Here is a 17883-nt window from a genome sequence, read left to right as displayed (position 1 = left end):
GGAGATGCTCGCCCAGGCCGGGGCTGGCGGGGGCCGGGAGCGCTGCCCCCCCCCGCCCAGGGCCGCCACCCCGGCGGGGCCCCGCGGCGCCTCGGGGCCTTCCTGCCCGCCCAGCGGCAGGAAGCCCCGCGGGGGAGGCGGGCCGGAGCCTCTTCCCGGCAGGTGGGAGGGCGACAATGGCCGGGAGGAAGGAAGCCGGGAGGCGGCAGGGCCGGGACACAGGACGCAGGGCCCGGCGAAGGGAGGGAAAGGGAAGAGGGATGGTAGGAAGGGGCGACGACTCGAGGAGGAGAGCTCGGAGGGGCCGCGGCTGCCCCGCCGGGACAGGCACCCGGCCCCGGCCCGGCCCCAGCCCCGCCCGGGGACCCCCGGAGCCCCGCGGCCGCGCTGCCCTGCGGCTGGCGTGGAGCCCCGCGGGGGCAGAGAGGGCGGCGGCAGCCGGAGAGCTGCGCCTTCTAAACGCCTTCTGCCTCACTTCGAGCGTGAGCAGCCAGCACCCCGACGCTTAACTCGGGTTATCACAAGTATTTTTAAAATACACGGTAAGCTGTAGCCAGACGATGAGCCACTGTCGGAACTGGTCAGTATTTTTTCGTGCTAGTGACCGGATTCAAGTCGTAAAATACAAGATAAAGTTAGCTCAGTAATAAAACTACACTAGGGCAAAAGACTAGAAAAGAATAAAGCACCTTACCCCTTCAGTGTGGATCCCAAGTTCATTTGATTCCATGTCATGCATTCAAGCTGTGAAGTCATCTGGTACAAATTGTCACTGTTGCGAAAATATGTAGAATTAGAACTAAAGTTACTGCGATCAAAAACAAACCGATACGTCAAAATAGCAACATTTTGTTTGTTATTGTTTTAAAATACACAAGAGAAAGTGAATTTATGTTATATAATCCCTTTTGTTGATGTAACGCTTTTTTTCTAAAGAAAAGAAAAGAAGAAAAAGAAAAGAAAAGAAAAGAGAAAAGAAAAGAAAAGAAAAGAAAAGAAAAGAAAAGAAAAGAAAAGAAAAGAAAAGAAAAGAAAAGAAAAGAAAAGAAAAGAAAAGAAAAGAGAGAAAGGCTGTGGATTGAAAAGTCTCTTTTAATCTGCAAGCCTGTCAATTTGTAAATAGCTGGATGTGGAGACACAAAACTTTCTCCTTACAGAAGAAGAATATCCGATATTGACACATTGAAATTAATGAAACGAATATAGACAGCCTGGCGGGCTAACGAAGCAGATTATTTGTTTTAAAAAGGCCAATCTGTTAACTGTTTTAACCAGGAGTGTGAGAGACCACGTGGTTAATGGAGTGAAGCAGCTATCGTGACTCATGATAGATGTTACTACATAGAGGGCTTGACAGGCAGGAGAAAAATGGAGTGGCTGAGCGATAAACGAAGCTCACCGCTGGAATATGCTCTTTCCCCGCCGGTACACACCGAAGGCAGCACGGGCGGCTGCTGCAGACCTCGGCTTCCCGACCATCGCTTTCCACCCCAGACCGGCAAACCCCGGGACCGCGGCAAACGACAGCGGGATGCGGCGGCGCTCGGCGGGGAGGGCCGGCCCCGGGCAGCTGCCGCCCGCGAAGACGAGCGGAGCCCCGCGGAGCGGCAATCCCGGCCGGCCGGCCGGCCCCCCCCCCCCGCGATGCCGGCGAGGCCGAAGAGGTGCCATCGCCTGTGGCATGCCCCCCCGGGGCAGGCTGCGGGGGCTCCCCCGCTCCGGGCTCTCCGCAAAGCGCAACTTCCCGCTCGCCCCGGCGAGCCGGGGGGTGGGCGGAACGAGGCGGGAGCCCCCGGGCCTTTCAGCCGGGCTCCGTGATTGATGCCCGGGCCGGGGAACAGCCGCTCACAATAAACGCGAGTCTCCCTGTTGATTAATTACACCTAAATTCGCTGGACTTATGCGGTGAATTTATATCATTCCCTTATTAGAAGAGGGTATTTTATTTTTCTTATTTTTTTTTTCTTCGTGGCAGGTAGAAGCGACCTAAAAAAGTCAGATTCCAGTGGGAAGCTTTTGCATATAAAAACAAATTAAGTGACTTCAATCTCGAAGTATGCGTAATATCATTTGTCAGTATCACTGGACACTATTATTCATTAGTGTGTCTGAAGTGCTATTATGCTACTACAATGTCCTGCATATCAGCTCAGGAATTGTTAAACTCTCCTGCAGTTTCCCCATTTGCAATAGCAGTCCGTGCTGGTCTGTGCCAACTACGTTTTGCAATTCCACGAATTCTTCCTGTAATGCTGCTGTAATTAATTCCTCCAGGACCCTGATTTTTATTAGAAGTGCCCGCCCGATGCATTTACAGCAGGAGATTTCCCTTTAACTTTCTTTCGCTTGACAGTTCATTTATAAGAGCCTCCCCCACAATATCCACTTTTCCCCCTCCTTTGCTTTTTCATAAAGCAATACACTTATTCATCTTGTCACTAGCTCGCAGCCACTGTATTGCATGACGCCTTTGGGTGACAGTGTCCAAAACGAACCGCTTCGAAACCATCGCAATGTCCAGCGGCGAGGTGAAGCCGCAGCTCACCGTCTCTGCCTCCCCGCCTAAAGTTCTCTCCTGCCCTCCCCGATTTACAGCCGCGCTTCGCTCCCGGCTTTGCAGCTCCGACAAGAGCTTAACAGCGGAGCCCGAGCTGGCTTCAGCCTCTGAAAGGAGCCCGGAGCGGCGTCACGTAAAGCACTCGGAGACAGAGGGCGAGCGAAACTCCGCTCCTTCTGCTAAATCCCGCGCTGCCGCAGTCGGTCCCTCCGGCTCGGGGCGGCCCCAGGGAGACCCACAGCCCTCGCCCCCCCTCGCCCCCCCTCGCCCTCCCGCTGCAGTTGCGGTGGGGCAGGAGCCGGGGGAATGAGTGCCGGGGGGGGGAGCAGGCGCCTGGGCTCGGACCCCACGCCACCCCGGCTCGGCACCCCACGCCAGCCCTGACCGCCCCCGGCGCGGGAGCCGAGCGGGGTTGCCTTTCCGCTGCGCGACTTTGGGAAGGAGGAGACGTTTGACTTGAGGCCCTGCGAATGAATTCCCGCGGGATGCGCTGCGGTCTCTCGGCACGTCCCGAGTGGCCTATGCCCCGGCACCGGGGTGCCCACGGAGAGACACCCCCACACCCCTCAGACAGGCTGCAGAGGGGGTCTGTGTGACCTCTGCTGCCAGCAGTGGCAAAGGGGAAAAATTTCTTTTTTTTGTGGAGATGCTGAGCCCACGACCCTGCGAGGTTTACATCTCGAAAAACCCGGGATTGCCCGTGGCTGAATCGCACGAACGCGGTCCAAGGGCGGGAGGCAGGTGTGGGGGTACCGCCGGGCTCCGCGCCCCGGCAAGCCCGGAGGCAGGAATGGCCGCGCCGACCGCCCTTTGCCCGGGGGCCACCGGGCACGGACACGGGATTAAACATGTCCTTTCTGACATGTGACAGAGAACAGGACATCCCTAACTCCATTCACGCCTCGCCATGGTTTGTTATTGACAGTACCGTGAGATGATCTCATGGAATTAACAGCTCCGCTCAAAATCTCGGCTTTGGATGACGTTTGAATGATGAGAAGGAAAGCGGGGTCTCCGGGGATCCGCCTGCGCTGATTCCAATCTGAATCCTTGGCCCTTCAAACGGCCACAAAGACGACACTAAAAATAACTTATTTTCATTACAGAGATGCTTTTAAAGAGAAACGAGAGGAAAGGGGGGAACATTTCTACAACGGGGATTAATGTAAGTTGGAGTGGAATAAAAGGAAGTCAACGCTGAGCAAAAAGGGAACTTAAAAGGAAACCAGTAGTAGATCATATAGAGTTTGTTTTGGCCTGCATTGCAGTATTACCGAGTTCTTGACCTCTGCACAGAAAGAGCTATAATCTGAACCGAGACTCCTCCACTTTTAAAGTCTTTGTAAGTGTGACTCACAGTAAATTTTCAACATCGAACATGTTTACTACATTAAACAGCGCGAGGTAGAAAAGTTCACATCACTATTTTAATGGACCCACAAATGCTGGTCATCTAATGCACACTCGCAATCTGTGCGGGTTTGTCATCCATGTCCAGCTATCAACAACAGGCGCAGTATTCCTTGGCAGAGGAGCGGGCTGCGCTATAAACAGAGAGCAAGTAGTTGCCGAGGCGAGAGATTTCAGAGATACTTTTCCTTCCAGTATAAGAATTACGATCTTTTAACCATTTCTCTCAAGCTGCCGCCTTCCCGACTGCTTTGCCTTCATGTGGGGTACAAGGGAAAGCTCTTCAGCCCTAGGCCCGCCCGGGTACCCCTCCTGGCACCAGCCGGGCCGGGAGTTCCCCTGGCCCAAGGACCCTGCCCCTCACGCCCACTCGCGACCCGGCGCGGCTCCCCGTGGGCCAGGCTGCAGGGCCGCGGCTTCACTGGCGGTCTCTTGCACCCAGCTGGTGAGATGACGAGGAGGGAGAAGAGAGAGCATCAGGTGGAGGCAGTTCGCTCCTGCATCTCCTCGCAGCTGCTTTCTTGCTCCAGCTCTGCTCGCGGAAGAATCACCCCGTGGGTCTCGTTTCGGAGCAGGAGAACTCCGAGGCGGGGGATGACCGAGGGATGGGGCCCGGCGGAACCCAGCGAGCGGGTGTTAACGCCCAGCGGACCCGAAGCCTCGGCCGGGGTGGGTGGGCGAGGGACCACAAACGACGCCCGTGCGCTACTCGAGCGTTCCGGGGAGGCGCAAAGGTGAGGCGGTGCGGAGCAAACACTGGCCGTCGCATCCCACCGGGGAAAGAGGCAACACCTCCCGTTCCCGAGCTCGTTTCCTCCCGCCACATTGCCTCCTCTCCGCTGCTACGGAGGAACGGGAGCATCTGCTGTCCCCAGCCTGTGCGCGGAGCGACAGACGCGACGAACACCGTTCCCTGCGTGCTCGCTGCGCGCTCCGCGCAGCGCTCAGCAGGCGCGCAGCGGCCATGAGCATGGCCGCGCACAGCCTCACCTCCCGTCCCTGCCAGACCCGGCCCTCGCATGCGGCAATCGAGCCCTCAGTTGTCAAAGTAGAGCTGGCAAACTTGACCTAAAATGCGAAAACCAAAATAAATCTTCGCAAATAAGAGACAGAATAAATACGGTCTTAAAAAATAATAAAAAAGATTCCGCCAGATCAATATGAATATTGACTTAGCGCCGCCGGTTTTCAGGCCGTTGGAAATGCGGCTAATGAGTCACGCCCGTTTTTGCACGATAACTAGTCACCCACTTTCTTGACAACACTTTCGAGGAAGAGCACTTGTGTAGTAGGAAAATCGGTTTTTTCCAGATGCTTTTGAACGTGTGCCGTAGGGGACAGGCGGAGACCGTACCGAGCTCACCCACCTGTCCGGGCTCGAGCAGGCTTTGTACAACTGGAGCTGCCCTCGGCATGGAACGAGTTCTGCCCTGACTTACACCCCCACACATCAGTATTGGCTCGTGTGAGGTTTAAGGGCTTAAAATCCTTATCCTACCGAAGTAAGCAGTAAACCTCCCGGGGAGCAGAGAAGGATCAAGGCTAAGGTCGGGAAGAAATCGGCCCCGTAGCGCAGCGCTGTCCACTCGCCCCGGGGTCCGGGTCCCGAAGGGCTGGGGCGATGCCAGGCTGTGCTCACGCCTTCACCCGTGCTTCCTCGGTAGAGGCACATGGAGGAGAGAGCTCTCGGCACAAGCAGCGGTTTCCTATCGGAATCACACCTCCCAGGACTGGGCTCGCTCCACCGACCGTACAAACGAGTACAAAACGCCGGAGGAGGGAGTGCCCGCGGTGCTGCCGCCGGGAGCCCCGACACGGGCGGGGGGCAGAGGGCGTCGAGGGTGAGCCCCGAGGCCCGGCGGGGCTGGGGAGAGCGGCGGCTGCCCGCAGCGGCTCGGGGCTGCCCTCCCCAAGCCTCCCTACAAACCGTATTTATAGATTTCCCTGCGAGGCGAGCAATCTCTGTCACTTCAGCGCAGGAGTTCGCCCCGCCAATTATTCTGCAAGCTAATCTCTCTGGATAGGCTTCTTTCCTTCCTTCATTACCTCATTCCCTCCTTCCCTTGACGTCAACTCACGTTCATTAGCGAAGTGGCTTCTGGAAGTCACAGAATTTTGTTGTCCCACGTCCAGTGTTGATTAATCAGAGATGATATAACCGGCCTACAAGAGGAGCCGCTCGCGGCTTCCTTCGCGGAGGCATATTGTTTTGTGTGCGAGAGTTACCTAGCAACTCCGAGATACGGGACTGGCTCCAAGTTCACAAAAAGTTGAAGAATAAATTTTGGGGAACTTCTTTGCTCACTAAAAACGCTGTAAAACCGCAAGAGACACGCCCAGCCCGCATGCCAGACCGAAGAAACCGGGAAGCCGGGCTTGCAACGGACCCGTCTGTTGGCAAAGAGAGTTCGTGCTTGCAGCAAAGCTCCAGATGCACCTTTCTCCCAGCGAGGAAATCCGATAGGTTTATTGCCCCGTTTTCAATAAATAACCTCCCTGCAGGCCAGTCCCTGTCGCTCCTGGGAGCCATCGGAAGGCCTCTTGGTCGGCAAGAGGAAGCCCCTGCACGGAGCTGAGTTTTCATTGCCTAGCTGCCTGCCCGATCCCTGTACCACGCTCTGCCCATCGCTGCTGCTCACCAGCGAGCGCGCCCACATCTTCCCGGCCTTGGGGAAGTGCGGCCGCGGAATCTCCCAGAGCCGGGAGAAAGCGCAGGGGCAGGGCCGCGCCGACCGGTGCGCCCTGCGGGTCGGATCCCGAGCGGAGGCGGAGGGGACGGGGTGTAGGGCGGCGGCGGCGGGGACCGCGCCTGCCTCGGGCAACGAGGGGATGCTCTGGAGCAGGGTTGGGGTCAGCCGGGCTTCCCCGGGCACTTCCCCCCCGGCGCGGATGAGCGCACCTGGGCAAACCCCAAACCCTTCGCACCAGAGGGCTCCGTCCGGGACACGAGTGTCCCGAGGAGGCCAGGCAGCCCGTCTCCCGCGTCCCAGAGGCGGCCGGCACCTGCCGCCGGCCAGCGGCTCCCCCGAGCCGGCAGCACAGAGCCCGAGCCCCACGGGGGATGCTCGGCCAACGACGAGCGGCGTCGCCGCCCCCCGCAAACCCCGGCCCGGGAGGGCGAGGCGGCCCGGGAAAGCTCTGAGACATGGCAGGTCCGGGGCGGAGGGCGCGGCGGTTTTTGTTTGTTTGTTTGTTTTGTTTTATGGGGTTTTGTTTGTTAGTTTGGTGTTTGGTTTGTTGTGGTTTTGTCCCTTTTTTTTTTTTTTTTTTTTTAACGTGTGAAACTTTTTTTCTTTTGAGAAAGGAAAAAAAAATAAATCTGTTTCTTTGCATAAACCAGAAAGCTGTTTGAATGGCATGCGGGGGAGAGAGACCACGTCCGAGCAACAACCCGCGCAGAGGGAGGCAAGGCAAAGCTGCCTGCAGGCGGAGGTACCTGTTGTAGGGGGTCCGGAGGAGCAGGGCCTGACTGCCCGTGCAGCTGTCGGTGGGCGTGTGACAGCCGTACACCGGGGGAGGCACCGAGTACTGCTGGTCCCCTGCGGAGAAAGCGGCGAAGAGTTAACCCCTGCGGCGACCGGCCGTTCCCCCCTTCCCTGCGCCGCAGAGGGGACTGCAGGGCCCCGTCCTCCAGCGTTTGGGCAGTTCTAGCTCTGTGCCAGGTCTGCAGGGAGGAGCAGCGCCGCGGCTCCGGAGCTACTCCGGGTTGCCAGCCGGCCGCCAGCCCCCTTTGAGACGGGCCCCCGCGGCCGGGAGCGCGGTCCGCACTCCGCCGAGGCTGAAATTACCTAGCGAGGGCTGCTGGCTGATGGGGTCCTCGTGTTTGAAGGAGTGGTTTGTAAACTGAGCGGCGTGGTGAGACGGCGTGTGGCCGTAGCTCGGGGTTCCGTCAAACGCCACGGTGCTGTAACCTGCCGAAGAGACCACAGCAGGGTTAGGAGGAACCTTGAGCCCGCTCGGCCACCAGCTTCCCGCGAAGCCTCTACGAGCAGGCGTCGAGCGAAAGGAGCCCACGCCCGGCCGAGTGCCGTAGGCTCCCGCCGTCACGCACCCACGGCACCGCCGCGGGCTGCCGAAATATTTCGCATTTATTGCACCGTGATGATCTTCCCCCGGTGCTGCTGCCCACGGTGAGGAAAAAGACACAGCAAGGCTGTGCCCCTCCGTTCACTCTCCTCCTGCACCCCCCTCCTCAGCACACGCACTTCACAAGGCTGCGGGAGCAGGGCGGTGCGGGGGAGAGCCCCGTGGGACCCCCCCGCCGCGGGGAGAGGCGAGCCGGGCAGCCCGCGCCGAGGGCGGAAAGTCGGAAGTCTCGTTCGTGTTTAAAGAGAACAGATCGGCTTTGGTAATAAAAAGGATGTTTTCATTAATTGTTGCCCATATTAAAGAGGAAGATTCCCATCTGCTCAGTGTACTCCTCTGCCGTTTCCAATTTAGAAGTTACCCTTTAATCTTTCTTTCTTTTATTATTTAAGAACAGCTTTCTGAAGAGTCTGCAATAAAGAGGTGGAATGTTACATGCAAAAATAAAACTCCTCCTTTCAGCGAAAATTGCTCTCCAAAATAATAAACAGCCTATTTTGTTTCCTACACGGAGCAGATTCAGATGGAAAGAGACCACCTCTGCTGACCCCGGGCCGACACAAAATCGTAAATCAGGTGCTTGGACACCAACTTTCATTAATGACTTGGAGCTGGCTAAACAACTTCAGCTAAAAAAGTAATTACAAAGTAATATTATCTCAGAGGCTTCTCGGCTCATCAGCATTTATCCCGAGAACCAAGCTCCTCCGAGAGTCACTCTTCCAAAAAAACAAAACAAAACAAAAAGTCCGACGCGGGCTGAGAAAAGAAACCAAACCGACGACGAGCACTCCTTCCCTCCCTCCCTCCCACCTCTCTCTCTTTACCCGCTTATTCCAGCACGGGCATCCTCGTCAGACACTGGATGTGGCCGGGGGGTGGTTTTGTTAGCCGAGAGGGACCACTCGGGACTGTTTTCAGGTTCCTCTCACAGTTCCCTCCCGTGCCGAGTGCTCGACGCTGTGCAGGTCTCTGCTTCACCACCGCCGACCGATAATCACAGGGATTTTTCAGAGACAATAAAATGGAGAGGCAACAAAGGGATCCGGCTGTTGCTTCTCCATTTTATTCTCTCTGCAGAGAGCCTGGATCCAGTGACATTACAGGACTGAATTAACCTGCGGGGTTGCGCGGGAGAAATGAAAGGAGCAATGGGGAGGAAAAAAAAATCCAGACGACTTTGAAACCTTCACCTTCGCAATTTTTAGCCGGCCCTGAGCCTGCGGGGCTGGGATAGACGTGGGACTGACTCGTCCCTGGCCAAATCTCTCTCACATCCCCCTCGCCCTCGGAGCAGAGCTCCTTTCGCGGCGATGCGAGCAGCGCTGACAGGCCGGTACCTTACGGGCTCTCATCCCACAGCTGTTTCTCGCTCCTTATCTTCTCCCTTAGCCCTCAGAGGAGAGGATAAACCTTCAACTCCCTTTTCCCCATTTCCCTCTGCTGCTTTTTTAACTTGCAGAAAACACTGACACTTTCTACGTTACTTTTGGCCCGGCACAGACTTTCGGTGACCTTCAAAACTCAGCTCGGAGCAGAACGAGGTTTTGGCCGCATTTTCCGGTGTTGCCTGACCCAAAGCTTCAGGAATGTGATAAGAAAGTTGAGTTCTGAACCGAGCTGCTGATAGTGAGGTCTCTTTAATTAGGGCGTTATCAGAGCCAGGCCTGATTAAAATGTGCTGAAAATAATTGAAAGTTGTACATCTGCTGGAGTACGGGGCCCGCTGGAGGCATCCAGTTGTTGGAGGAGCCCAGCTGGATGAAAGAGGCGAACGAGAAGAGGAAAATTGGGCAGAGGTTTCAAAGCCTTAGTTCCCTAACCCCCACCCCATCCCAGACTTGGCAGTAATGTCATCGCAGAGCCAAGGTAGCGTCTTTCCCACGGTCGGAGGAACCGGCTAAAAAAAAAATATAGGAGTTCAACCTTGAGGAGAGCCAAAGCAAGAACAGTTTATCCATCCACGAAAAAAAAATAAAAATGAAAGGAAAAAAAAAAAAAAAAAAGAAAGCAAACACCCTTTGCCGAATTCCTCCTTGCCGAAGGAGCTCGCTGCGTGACACCGAAAATAGTTGTGGCTAAGCCCCGGTGCCTCCCGTGCGGGGAGGCAGCACCGAGCCGAAGGGACCTCCATCCTTCCCGCAGGCGCAGGGACCGGCCCCGCGGCGAGGCCGCTCGGCCTGGCGGAGCACGGGAGGGAGCCGGGACACGGCCCCTGCTCCCCGGGACGGCGTCTTCCTCCAGGCTCCTTCAGGCCCTCGATCCACCCGGCCGGGCCGGGGCGGTGCAGAGATGCAAGGCCGCTGGGCCCCGGCTCTCGGGCACGCCCAGGTGTGTGTGTGCAGGGCCGGTGGTGCCGCGGACCGAGCACCGCCCGCAGGGTGCGGAGACCGAGTAAAGCCCAATGCGGGCTCCGTGTTTTGGTGCGCTACAGGCTCCGTTTCTCTTCGGGGTGGTTAAACGCAGACGACAGGATGGCGCAGGGTGGCAGCTATTTTTGTCCCTTGCTAACCCGCTCACCCACCCAGGGCCGAGTTTATTTCCCTCACCCTCCTCTCCACCTTCTCGTCGCTATTTGGGCCCAGCGATTACAAATCCACTCCGATGTCTGAAAACCTTTCAGATGTCTAAAAAATATCCCCGGCAGAGCTCCCTGGCCCAGAGTGCTCTGTGCTGGGGCGAACGCGGCCGCTCCCCGCCGGGTCGCGCCGCTTGGAGCCTGGGGCCCCCGCGGGCCGAGCCTCTCCCCGAGCTCCAGGGATGCTGCCCATCGGTCCCAGCCGGGCCCGGCGGCAGGGCCCTGGCACCCCGCTCCGTGCTTTCCGACGACAGAGCCCGGCGCTGGACGGACAGCGGGGGCAAGGACCGGGGGACGAAGGCAGCAGCGGTGGCATCGCGCTGCGACTCGGCACTGCCCGGGGGAGACCCGTGCGCTGCCCCGCTGCTGAACAACCACTTCGCCGCCGCCGCCGCCATCGCCTCTCCTCACTGCAAACGTCGTCCCGAGCCGCCTGGCCGGCCTCGGGCCACCCCTCGGCGGCTAGCGCAGAGCGCACCCACCCGGCCTCGGACTCTGCTTTGCTCCCCCGCCCTGCCTCCCCTTCGCCAGCCCCCAGAGAGCCAGGGACAGCCCGAATCGTCCGGGTGCTCCCGGGGCGGCGGGCACCCCAGCCCTTCTCTGTGGGTACGTGGCTGTCTCCGCGGCGCACAGCAAGCCCGAGCTGCGAGCTTGGTGCAGACGACCCCACGCCAAAAGCGGCGAGACCCCAGCGAATCGTTCCGCTCCGGCCGGGCCGCGCAGCCTCCGCCGCTCCCGCTCCCTCATCCCCCGAGTCTGGTGGCCGCGACACCCCCACCTCCCTCGGCCAGGCTCCCCCGGCGCCTCGCCCGGGGACGGGTGTGCGGGGCAGACGCTCAACAACACGGGGCCAGCTGAAGGAGGGGGGAAAAGACCCGAAATGTCTCGGCAAGCTCTCCGCACGCTCGCCCCCTTTCCCTTCTTCCTCGCGTTTGCACCGGCAGATGTTTATACTGCAGCCACTGGAAGAAAAACGATTAGATGGTGATCCCGGTGCCACACACAGGGGATGACCCATCGCCCGGCCGTGCAGCCCACGGGGATTTCTCAGGGCGGTGCAAACAGCAGCCTGTCCTGACCACGGAGATGGTGAAAAGAAACTTCGAGGCGCCCCTGCTTGTGTACCTCGGCCTGGGGCATTCAGCGCTCCCGAGGTTAATTCGACGAGGGGCTTGAAAACACTAACGAGCGGACAGCGGGTTTTGGATTCAGGAGAAGGTTTGGAGGTAACATACCACCCACCCCCCAAGATTTGTGGAGAGAATTGTCTCGGGGCACTGGCTCCATCTCCATTCCAGGACTTGCGCCATCCCCGGCCCGAACAAACCTTTGCGAGGCGAGAGGCTGCTCCAAACCGGGGAAGGGGGGGGGACACACACTCCAGCCCGCCTGGCAGAGCCGCCCGCTGCAGCCCGCTGCCCCACAGGAGGGGTGGGGGCGAGAATCGCGGCTCCTAAAACTCCCTGGAGCGACCTGGCTGCCGCATGGGGAGGGAAAGGAGGCACGGAAGGGCTGGCTCTCCTAACACTGCCCGGCTGCTGCGGAGAGAAAGGCTGGAGAGAAAGGCTGGGCTTGGTGTTTACATCAAGCGCGGCCCGGCAAGGCTAAGCGGACGCCTCCGGGGGCCGCCCCCCCGAGCCCCGGGCGCCCGGCAGCGCTGCTCTTACCCTGGTTGCGGATCGCTTGCTGGCTCTCCAAGCAGTTGGGCAGGTAGGGCCCGTTGGGGAACATCCTAGCCTGGCCGGAGGGCGGCTGGCTGGGCGGCGGGGCGCCGAAGGGCCCGTAGCGGCAAGCCCCGGCCGTGCCGGTGAACTGGCCGGAGAAGTGGACGGTGAAGGCGCTCAGGTATTGCTCCTCGTGCGGGTCCGACCCGTTCCAGCTCGGCTCCTGCTTGATGAAGGAGTGCGGCCCCAGAGAGCCGTAGGAGGCCCCCGGGGGGAAGTCCAGGACGGGAGCCCACTGCGCCGCGCTGCTCACCGGCATGGTGCAGTTGCTGTTGCCCGGCAGGGAGGGCACGGAGGGCAGCAGCGCGTTGAGGTCTCGGACATCGGAGCCCATCTGCTCGCAAACCTTCTGCCTGCCGCCGGGCAGCCAGTCTCCCCCCGGGCCGCACTTGTTCCAGGACACCTGGCCCCTGCCCGCCAAGCCGGAGGCCGGCTCCGGCTGCAGGCACCAGGCCGGCGAGCTCAGCCCTTTGGGGGAAGTTTGCTCCGCGACGCAGCTCCCCGGGTCCAGCCCTGCGGGAGCCGGCAACAGCGACAGGGAAAGGTTGTTCTCCAGGATCGCCTCTGGGCTCGCACCCGCTCGCAGCTCAGGGCAGGGCGGGGTGCGTGTGTCTCTGTGTGTCCGCGCGTGTGTGTGTGTGTGTGTGTGTGTGTCCGTGCGTGTGTCCGTCTGTCTGTGCGTGTGTCCCTCTGTCCGTGCTAGGGGGGCACAGCCGCCTCGCACGCCTCACCTCGGATGCCTGCTCACACTCAACTTTGCAAAGCTCAAATAGAGGCGCTTGCAGGGGAGGAGGAGTCAGCCACGCCGATCCTCCATTCACACAACCTCCACCGAGGGGCTGCCCACAGCCCGCTCTGCTGAACCCAGCCGGACCAGACACGCGGGGGGGGTGGGTGGGTGAGGAGAGCCGGGGATGGAGGGGGAGAGGTTACTGTGGGAGAATATATCTCCCCTACACATCACTCCCACCCTTCTTCTGGTGCAAGCGCCACTAAATCTCACCCTAACGTCCCTTCGCTTTAGAAGAGACTTGCGAGACTGTTAGAGGGATCCAGGTGGCCAGTAAGTACGTGCTGGATGACTTCCCCCGCCAGCTCCGTGCATGTCCGTGGGGACTCCCGAGGGCGGCGGGGTCGCAAGCCCTGGGGACGGCGCGGAGAAGCCTCCGCCCTTGCAGGAGCCAGGGGAAGTGATCCAGCCCGGGGCGGGCGGACCCCGTCCCTGCGAGGGGAAAGTGTCTTTCCAGGTGCCTCTCCCGCGTCTCCCTGAGCTCCTGCGGGGTCCGGGCTGCCTGCCCGCGCCCCCGCCCCCGCACACACCGGCGCTCCCCGTCCCTGGGCAGCGGCGCCTCAGGGGGCGCCGGGCCGCGGCACGTCGCGCAGAGCCGGCCGTGCCAGGGTACCAAGGGCTCCGCGGAGAGGGGAAGGGAGTGCGCCCTTTGCCAGGGGATCGGGACCGGCGTGGGCCCGGTCCCAGCCCCGTCCCTCCGACCTGCCCGTGTGTGAGGGGGAAGGAAGCGGCTGGGCAGGCGGGGGAGGATGGCAGCGCTGTGAGTAACCTGCTTTTGAGAGATTCCCCTGGCATTGCTCCTGGAGAGCCCCGATTCCCTCTTTCCTCCCCAGCCTCCTGGACAGCAGCTCCTCAGCATGCATCCCGGGGGCGGCGGCGGGAGTGTCTCCTGCGGCATCTTACACGTTATTACCCGACGGTTCTTCCAGGCGACACGACGGGTTTCGGGTCGGCCCCGGCAGCGAGGGATGCCAGGATTTTCGCGGTGTGGGACCGACAGGAAGACCCGGGGCAGGCGGCAGAGCGCCGCGGGACGTGGCGGTACCCGCCGCGGCCAAGCGCCTGCCGGGACCCGGGGCAGAGGCGGAGACAGGCGGGAGACGCTCTCGCCGAACGCGAGAAGAGGCATCCTGCCGTCTTCCCTCGAAACTACTAATTAATAATCACCCGGGGGGGGGGGGGGAATTAGCTTCTATGAGCACGCGTGGGACAGCTCCTAGGAGCTGCGCCCCGATGCAGTGTACTCGCACAGGCAGGCTACGCGGGGGAAGCACCGCGACCCGCGGGCCCTGTCCCTTGCGCATCTTCACCGGCCGCTATAAAAACCGCGGCACCGAAACCGCCGCTGGGGCCATCGCTCGGCGCACACCCAGCAGCGCACAGCCCGCATCCTCCCCGGCCGCTTCACCCTCCCTTTGCAGCTAAAATAATAAAAGAAACGCCATGAACATTTACCTGCCGCTGGAAAGACCGAGCCCGTTGTCTTCCCGGTGACAATTTACACTTTGGTATTTCCTTTCCCCCGCGGCATTAAAGGTTACCGCAAGCATCGCCAATCTTGAAACGATGTTTTAAAATTCAAAGCGTAAATGCTACAACAAAAGAAATTAAAATAGGTCGTTGTTAGAGGAGCCAAGTATAACTTCATTTTCTCTTTAAACTCTTTAACCAAAACAGTCGGGTTTTGTTATTACTGAAATTAATTTTCACAAACTATCTTCAGAGAATTCACTTTAAAAATCTCTCTTTTGATGCGTAAATCTGTTTATTACGGAAATCTCCGTGTAAGAGCGAAAGATTTGTTTATTATCTTTGCCGATATTAAAGATCGTCTAAGTTTACAGGCTATGCCGTTTCTTACGGGTACACACCAAACTAACCCACTCTCGGACGGCATTTGTGAACGCAGCCCGTGGCCGTGAGGGGGGCAGTGCCGGCCCCCGACGCTTGCTCCCGCTCTGCTCCCCCTCTCTGACCACACCGGGCTCCCCGCACGCCGCAGCCCCCCCGCTCCGGCGCTGGGGCCTTGCGGGGCTGCGGGGAGGTGCAGAGTCGGAAGCGGGGCTGCTGCTGGGTTTGCTCAGTTCTGTGATGGACAGACACCTGAAGTTGGTCCCTTTCAACGCCGTCTCTAAAATTGACAACGTACGTACAGAAATAGAAGTCTTTGGCCAGCCTAAGCGAAGTATTTAATTTCCCGTGAATACTAGACCTCTCAGGGTACAAACACAAAAAGCCTTTCCCGCAGCGGACTATTTTTCAAACTACAGTGTGGGGTTTTTTCTTTTGTTGAAATAACCTAGTTTGATAAATCTTCTTGAAAGGGAAAGATATTTTCTTGATCGCTTAGGTTTGCGTTATTCCACCTGGGAGGAAGAACTGCCGACGTCCTTCCAAATCTTCGCCTCTCTCGCACTTCCCAGCGGTGAAACAAGAAGACCCCTCGGCTGCCAGCGCATCCTCCCTTCCCGCGGCTGCCGGCAGCGCCTGCAGCGAGGCCGGGGAAAGCAGTGCTCGGCCAGGGAAAGCAGTGCTCGGCCAGGGAAAGCAGTGCTCGGCCGGGGGGGCTCCGGAGCCGCCAGCACAGTCTTGCGCAGCGCCGTGCACCGGCACCTGCGCTCTCCCGGGCCACCTCATCCCGGAGCGGTCCCGGTGCAAACAGCGCGGGCGCATCCTCGGGCGGTGCACCCCGAGCAGGCGGAGGAGGGAAGCCCGGAGCCTTCTACCCCGGGACGGGCAGGGGACTTTCGGGAAACGGCCAGCGCCACTTTCCGCAGCCGTTCCCTTCCAGCCAGCACCAGGGAGAGAGAAAAATCTCCCGCCCCGCTGCAAAGCCGGGGCATTTTTCTAGCCCCGGCCGGGAGTGCTGGCAGCAGGCCCCCTCGGGAGCGCCCCGACATGCCGAGAGGAGCTGCTCCCCCCGTGCAGGGGACATTTGCTCGCCTCTTCCCGGGAGATCCCGACCCCGATTCCAGACTCCGGCGTAAATCACCCCATGCCCCGCAAACCAGGCGCTCGCGTCCGGGCCGCAGTGCCCAGCTGAAAGCAATGGCCGGAGAGATGGCAGTTCAGGGACTTTGCCGGTGTCCAGAGCCGGGCGGTCCAGAACTTTTTGCCCTCTCCCCTCCAAACTCGGTCCGATCCAAATCTCTGCCAGGCAGCAATCAGGCTTTATTGTTTTGCCCACTACTCCATAGCCACCGTAATTCCTGATAATGCTCAATCTTCGATTGTACTCGAAGGCATACTCTACAAGGTCACACAACAGGTATTTCCTGGACGAGGATTATTCTGAGAGTCGCACTCGATCCCGGGCAAAACGGGCTCGGGAACCTGCTCCAACCTGAGCACTGCTGAAGCACCGCCCCAGCCGACGTTTCTCCGTTCCGCTTTTTCCCCTGCCATGCTAACCAATTAATGGACCGGTAATTCTTACTACACTTTAATAAACTCCATAAATGATCCGCTCGCGGCTCGGAGGTGGGGGAGACTGACTTAAACAGAAATAAATCCCCAGCCCCTCCAATCCTGCTCAAGCCGCTCACAGCACGCAGGGGGGATCTGTCTCCTTTCACTCAGGGAGCTGATCAGAGTTTGATTATTTAAGTGCCAAGAGCAGCAGAAACAAAGCTGCGAAGCATCTCCAGGATGCTTCCAGGCGCAGAGGGGCAGGAACTCATCACGGCGGGCCCGATCCTGCATTCCTCCCCGCCTCCCCGCGCCCCGCCGGAGCAGCGCCGAGAACCGCGGGCACCACGGGAGCCGGGAGCTCTCGGCAAGGCGGGATCGGCCTTCCCTGCCTGGACTGACGGGGGCACTGGCACGCTTTCGAGCTAGGGAGAGGACATTTTGTTTATCCCTTGAGGGGAAAAACGCCTTCTTTGATGGCACAAGAGGGAAAGGTGCGTGCCCTGAGCGGAGCAGGGCACAGGCGGCTCGGGCGCTAAGGACCCTCCGAGGCCAGCGACCCCGGCCCTGAGCCGACTCTTCGGCCAGCGGTGCGGGCGGGCAGCGGCGAGGTTCAGGACTGCGCGGCGGACAGCCCTTCGGCGCCCGGGGACCTGTACGCCTCCCTTCGCCCCGGTTCCTTCCCCCGCCCCGCCGCCCCCCCCCCCCCCCCCGGGGGAGCGCGGCCCGGGGCTCCACCAGCTGAGCGCCCCCCACCCCCCCGGCTCCGAGCGCGCCCCCGGCCGCGCCCCCCCGCGGGCGGTGCGCGCTGCTGCAGGCCCCGGCGGCCCCGCACCGGGGAGGGAGAGGAGCGGCGGCGGCGGGGCCAGCTCTCCCGGCCCCCGGGCCGCCTCTCCAGCGCCTCGACCGCCGTGCGGCGGCGGAGCGCGGAGGGCCGGGCCTGGCCGGTGGGGCTCAGACCATTATTTTACCGTAAATCTTTGAAACGCTGGAACTAATTACGGAGAGGATATGTCTCAATTTGTTCCGCATTAGTGCCGCGCCGGGACGGAGGCACCGAGCACGGGAAATTGATGAGCCCAGCCCAGCCCCGCGGCGCCCCGCCGGGACTGCGGCCCAGCCGCGGCGCGGCCCTGACCCCGCGTTCAACCCGGCGAGCGGCCCGGGGGGCGGCGGCGCTCCGCCTCCCGCACCTGCGGGGCCCCGGGCCGGCGGCGTTGGGCTCGGAGCTCCCGCCTCCCCCGCCCCCCAGGCGGTGCCCGCTTCAGTGCCGGAGGGGTGCGAGGTACGAGATACTACGGGGGCTCTGCTAAATTTATTAGCATACCGC

The 17883-nt window shown here is 60.1% G+C and overlaps 1 protein-coding gene across 7 annotated transcripts in view; it reads right to left on the bottom strand.

Annotated features, from left to right (window-relative positions):
• The window catches only part of WT1 (WT1 transcription factor), a 38287-nt gene extending 25190 nt beyond the window's left edge, over positions 1–13097 (bottom strand). For 2 of the 7 annotated variants that reach the window (XM_075755271.1, XM_075755272.1), the window contains exons 1-4: positions 12299–13095; positions 7756–7878; positions 7404–7506; positions 695–772 (exon numbers count right to left, since the gene is read on the bottom strand). In XM_075755271.1, coding sequence (XP_075611386.1) covers positions 695–772; positions 7404–7506; positions 7756–7878; positions 12299–12689 — 695 coding nt within the window. In that variant the 5' untranslated portion in view covers positions 12690–13095. Of the gene's footprint in view, positions 1–694; positions 773–1399; positions 1513–7403; positions 7507–7755; positions 7879–11866; positions 11934–12298 lie in introns of those variants that run through there. The other 5 variants (XM_075755274.1, XM_075755275.1, XM_075755273.1 and 2 more) reach the window with 4 other exon arrangements.
• Between the last annotated feature and the right edge of the window lie 4786 nt (positions 13098–17883).

This window comes from Balearica regulorum, chromosome 5 (genome assembly GCF_011004875.1).
Source record: "Balearica regulorum gibbericeps isolate bBalReg1 chromosome 5, bBalReg1.pri, whole genome shotgun sequence".
In the NCBI taxonomy this organism is placed as follows: domain Eukaryota; kingdom Metazoa; phylum Chordata; class Aves; order Gruiformes; family Gruidae; genus Balearica; species Balearica regulorum.
This window is presented reverse-complemented; position numbering and strand designations above follow the sequence as displayed.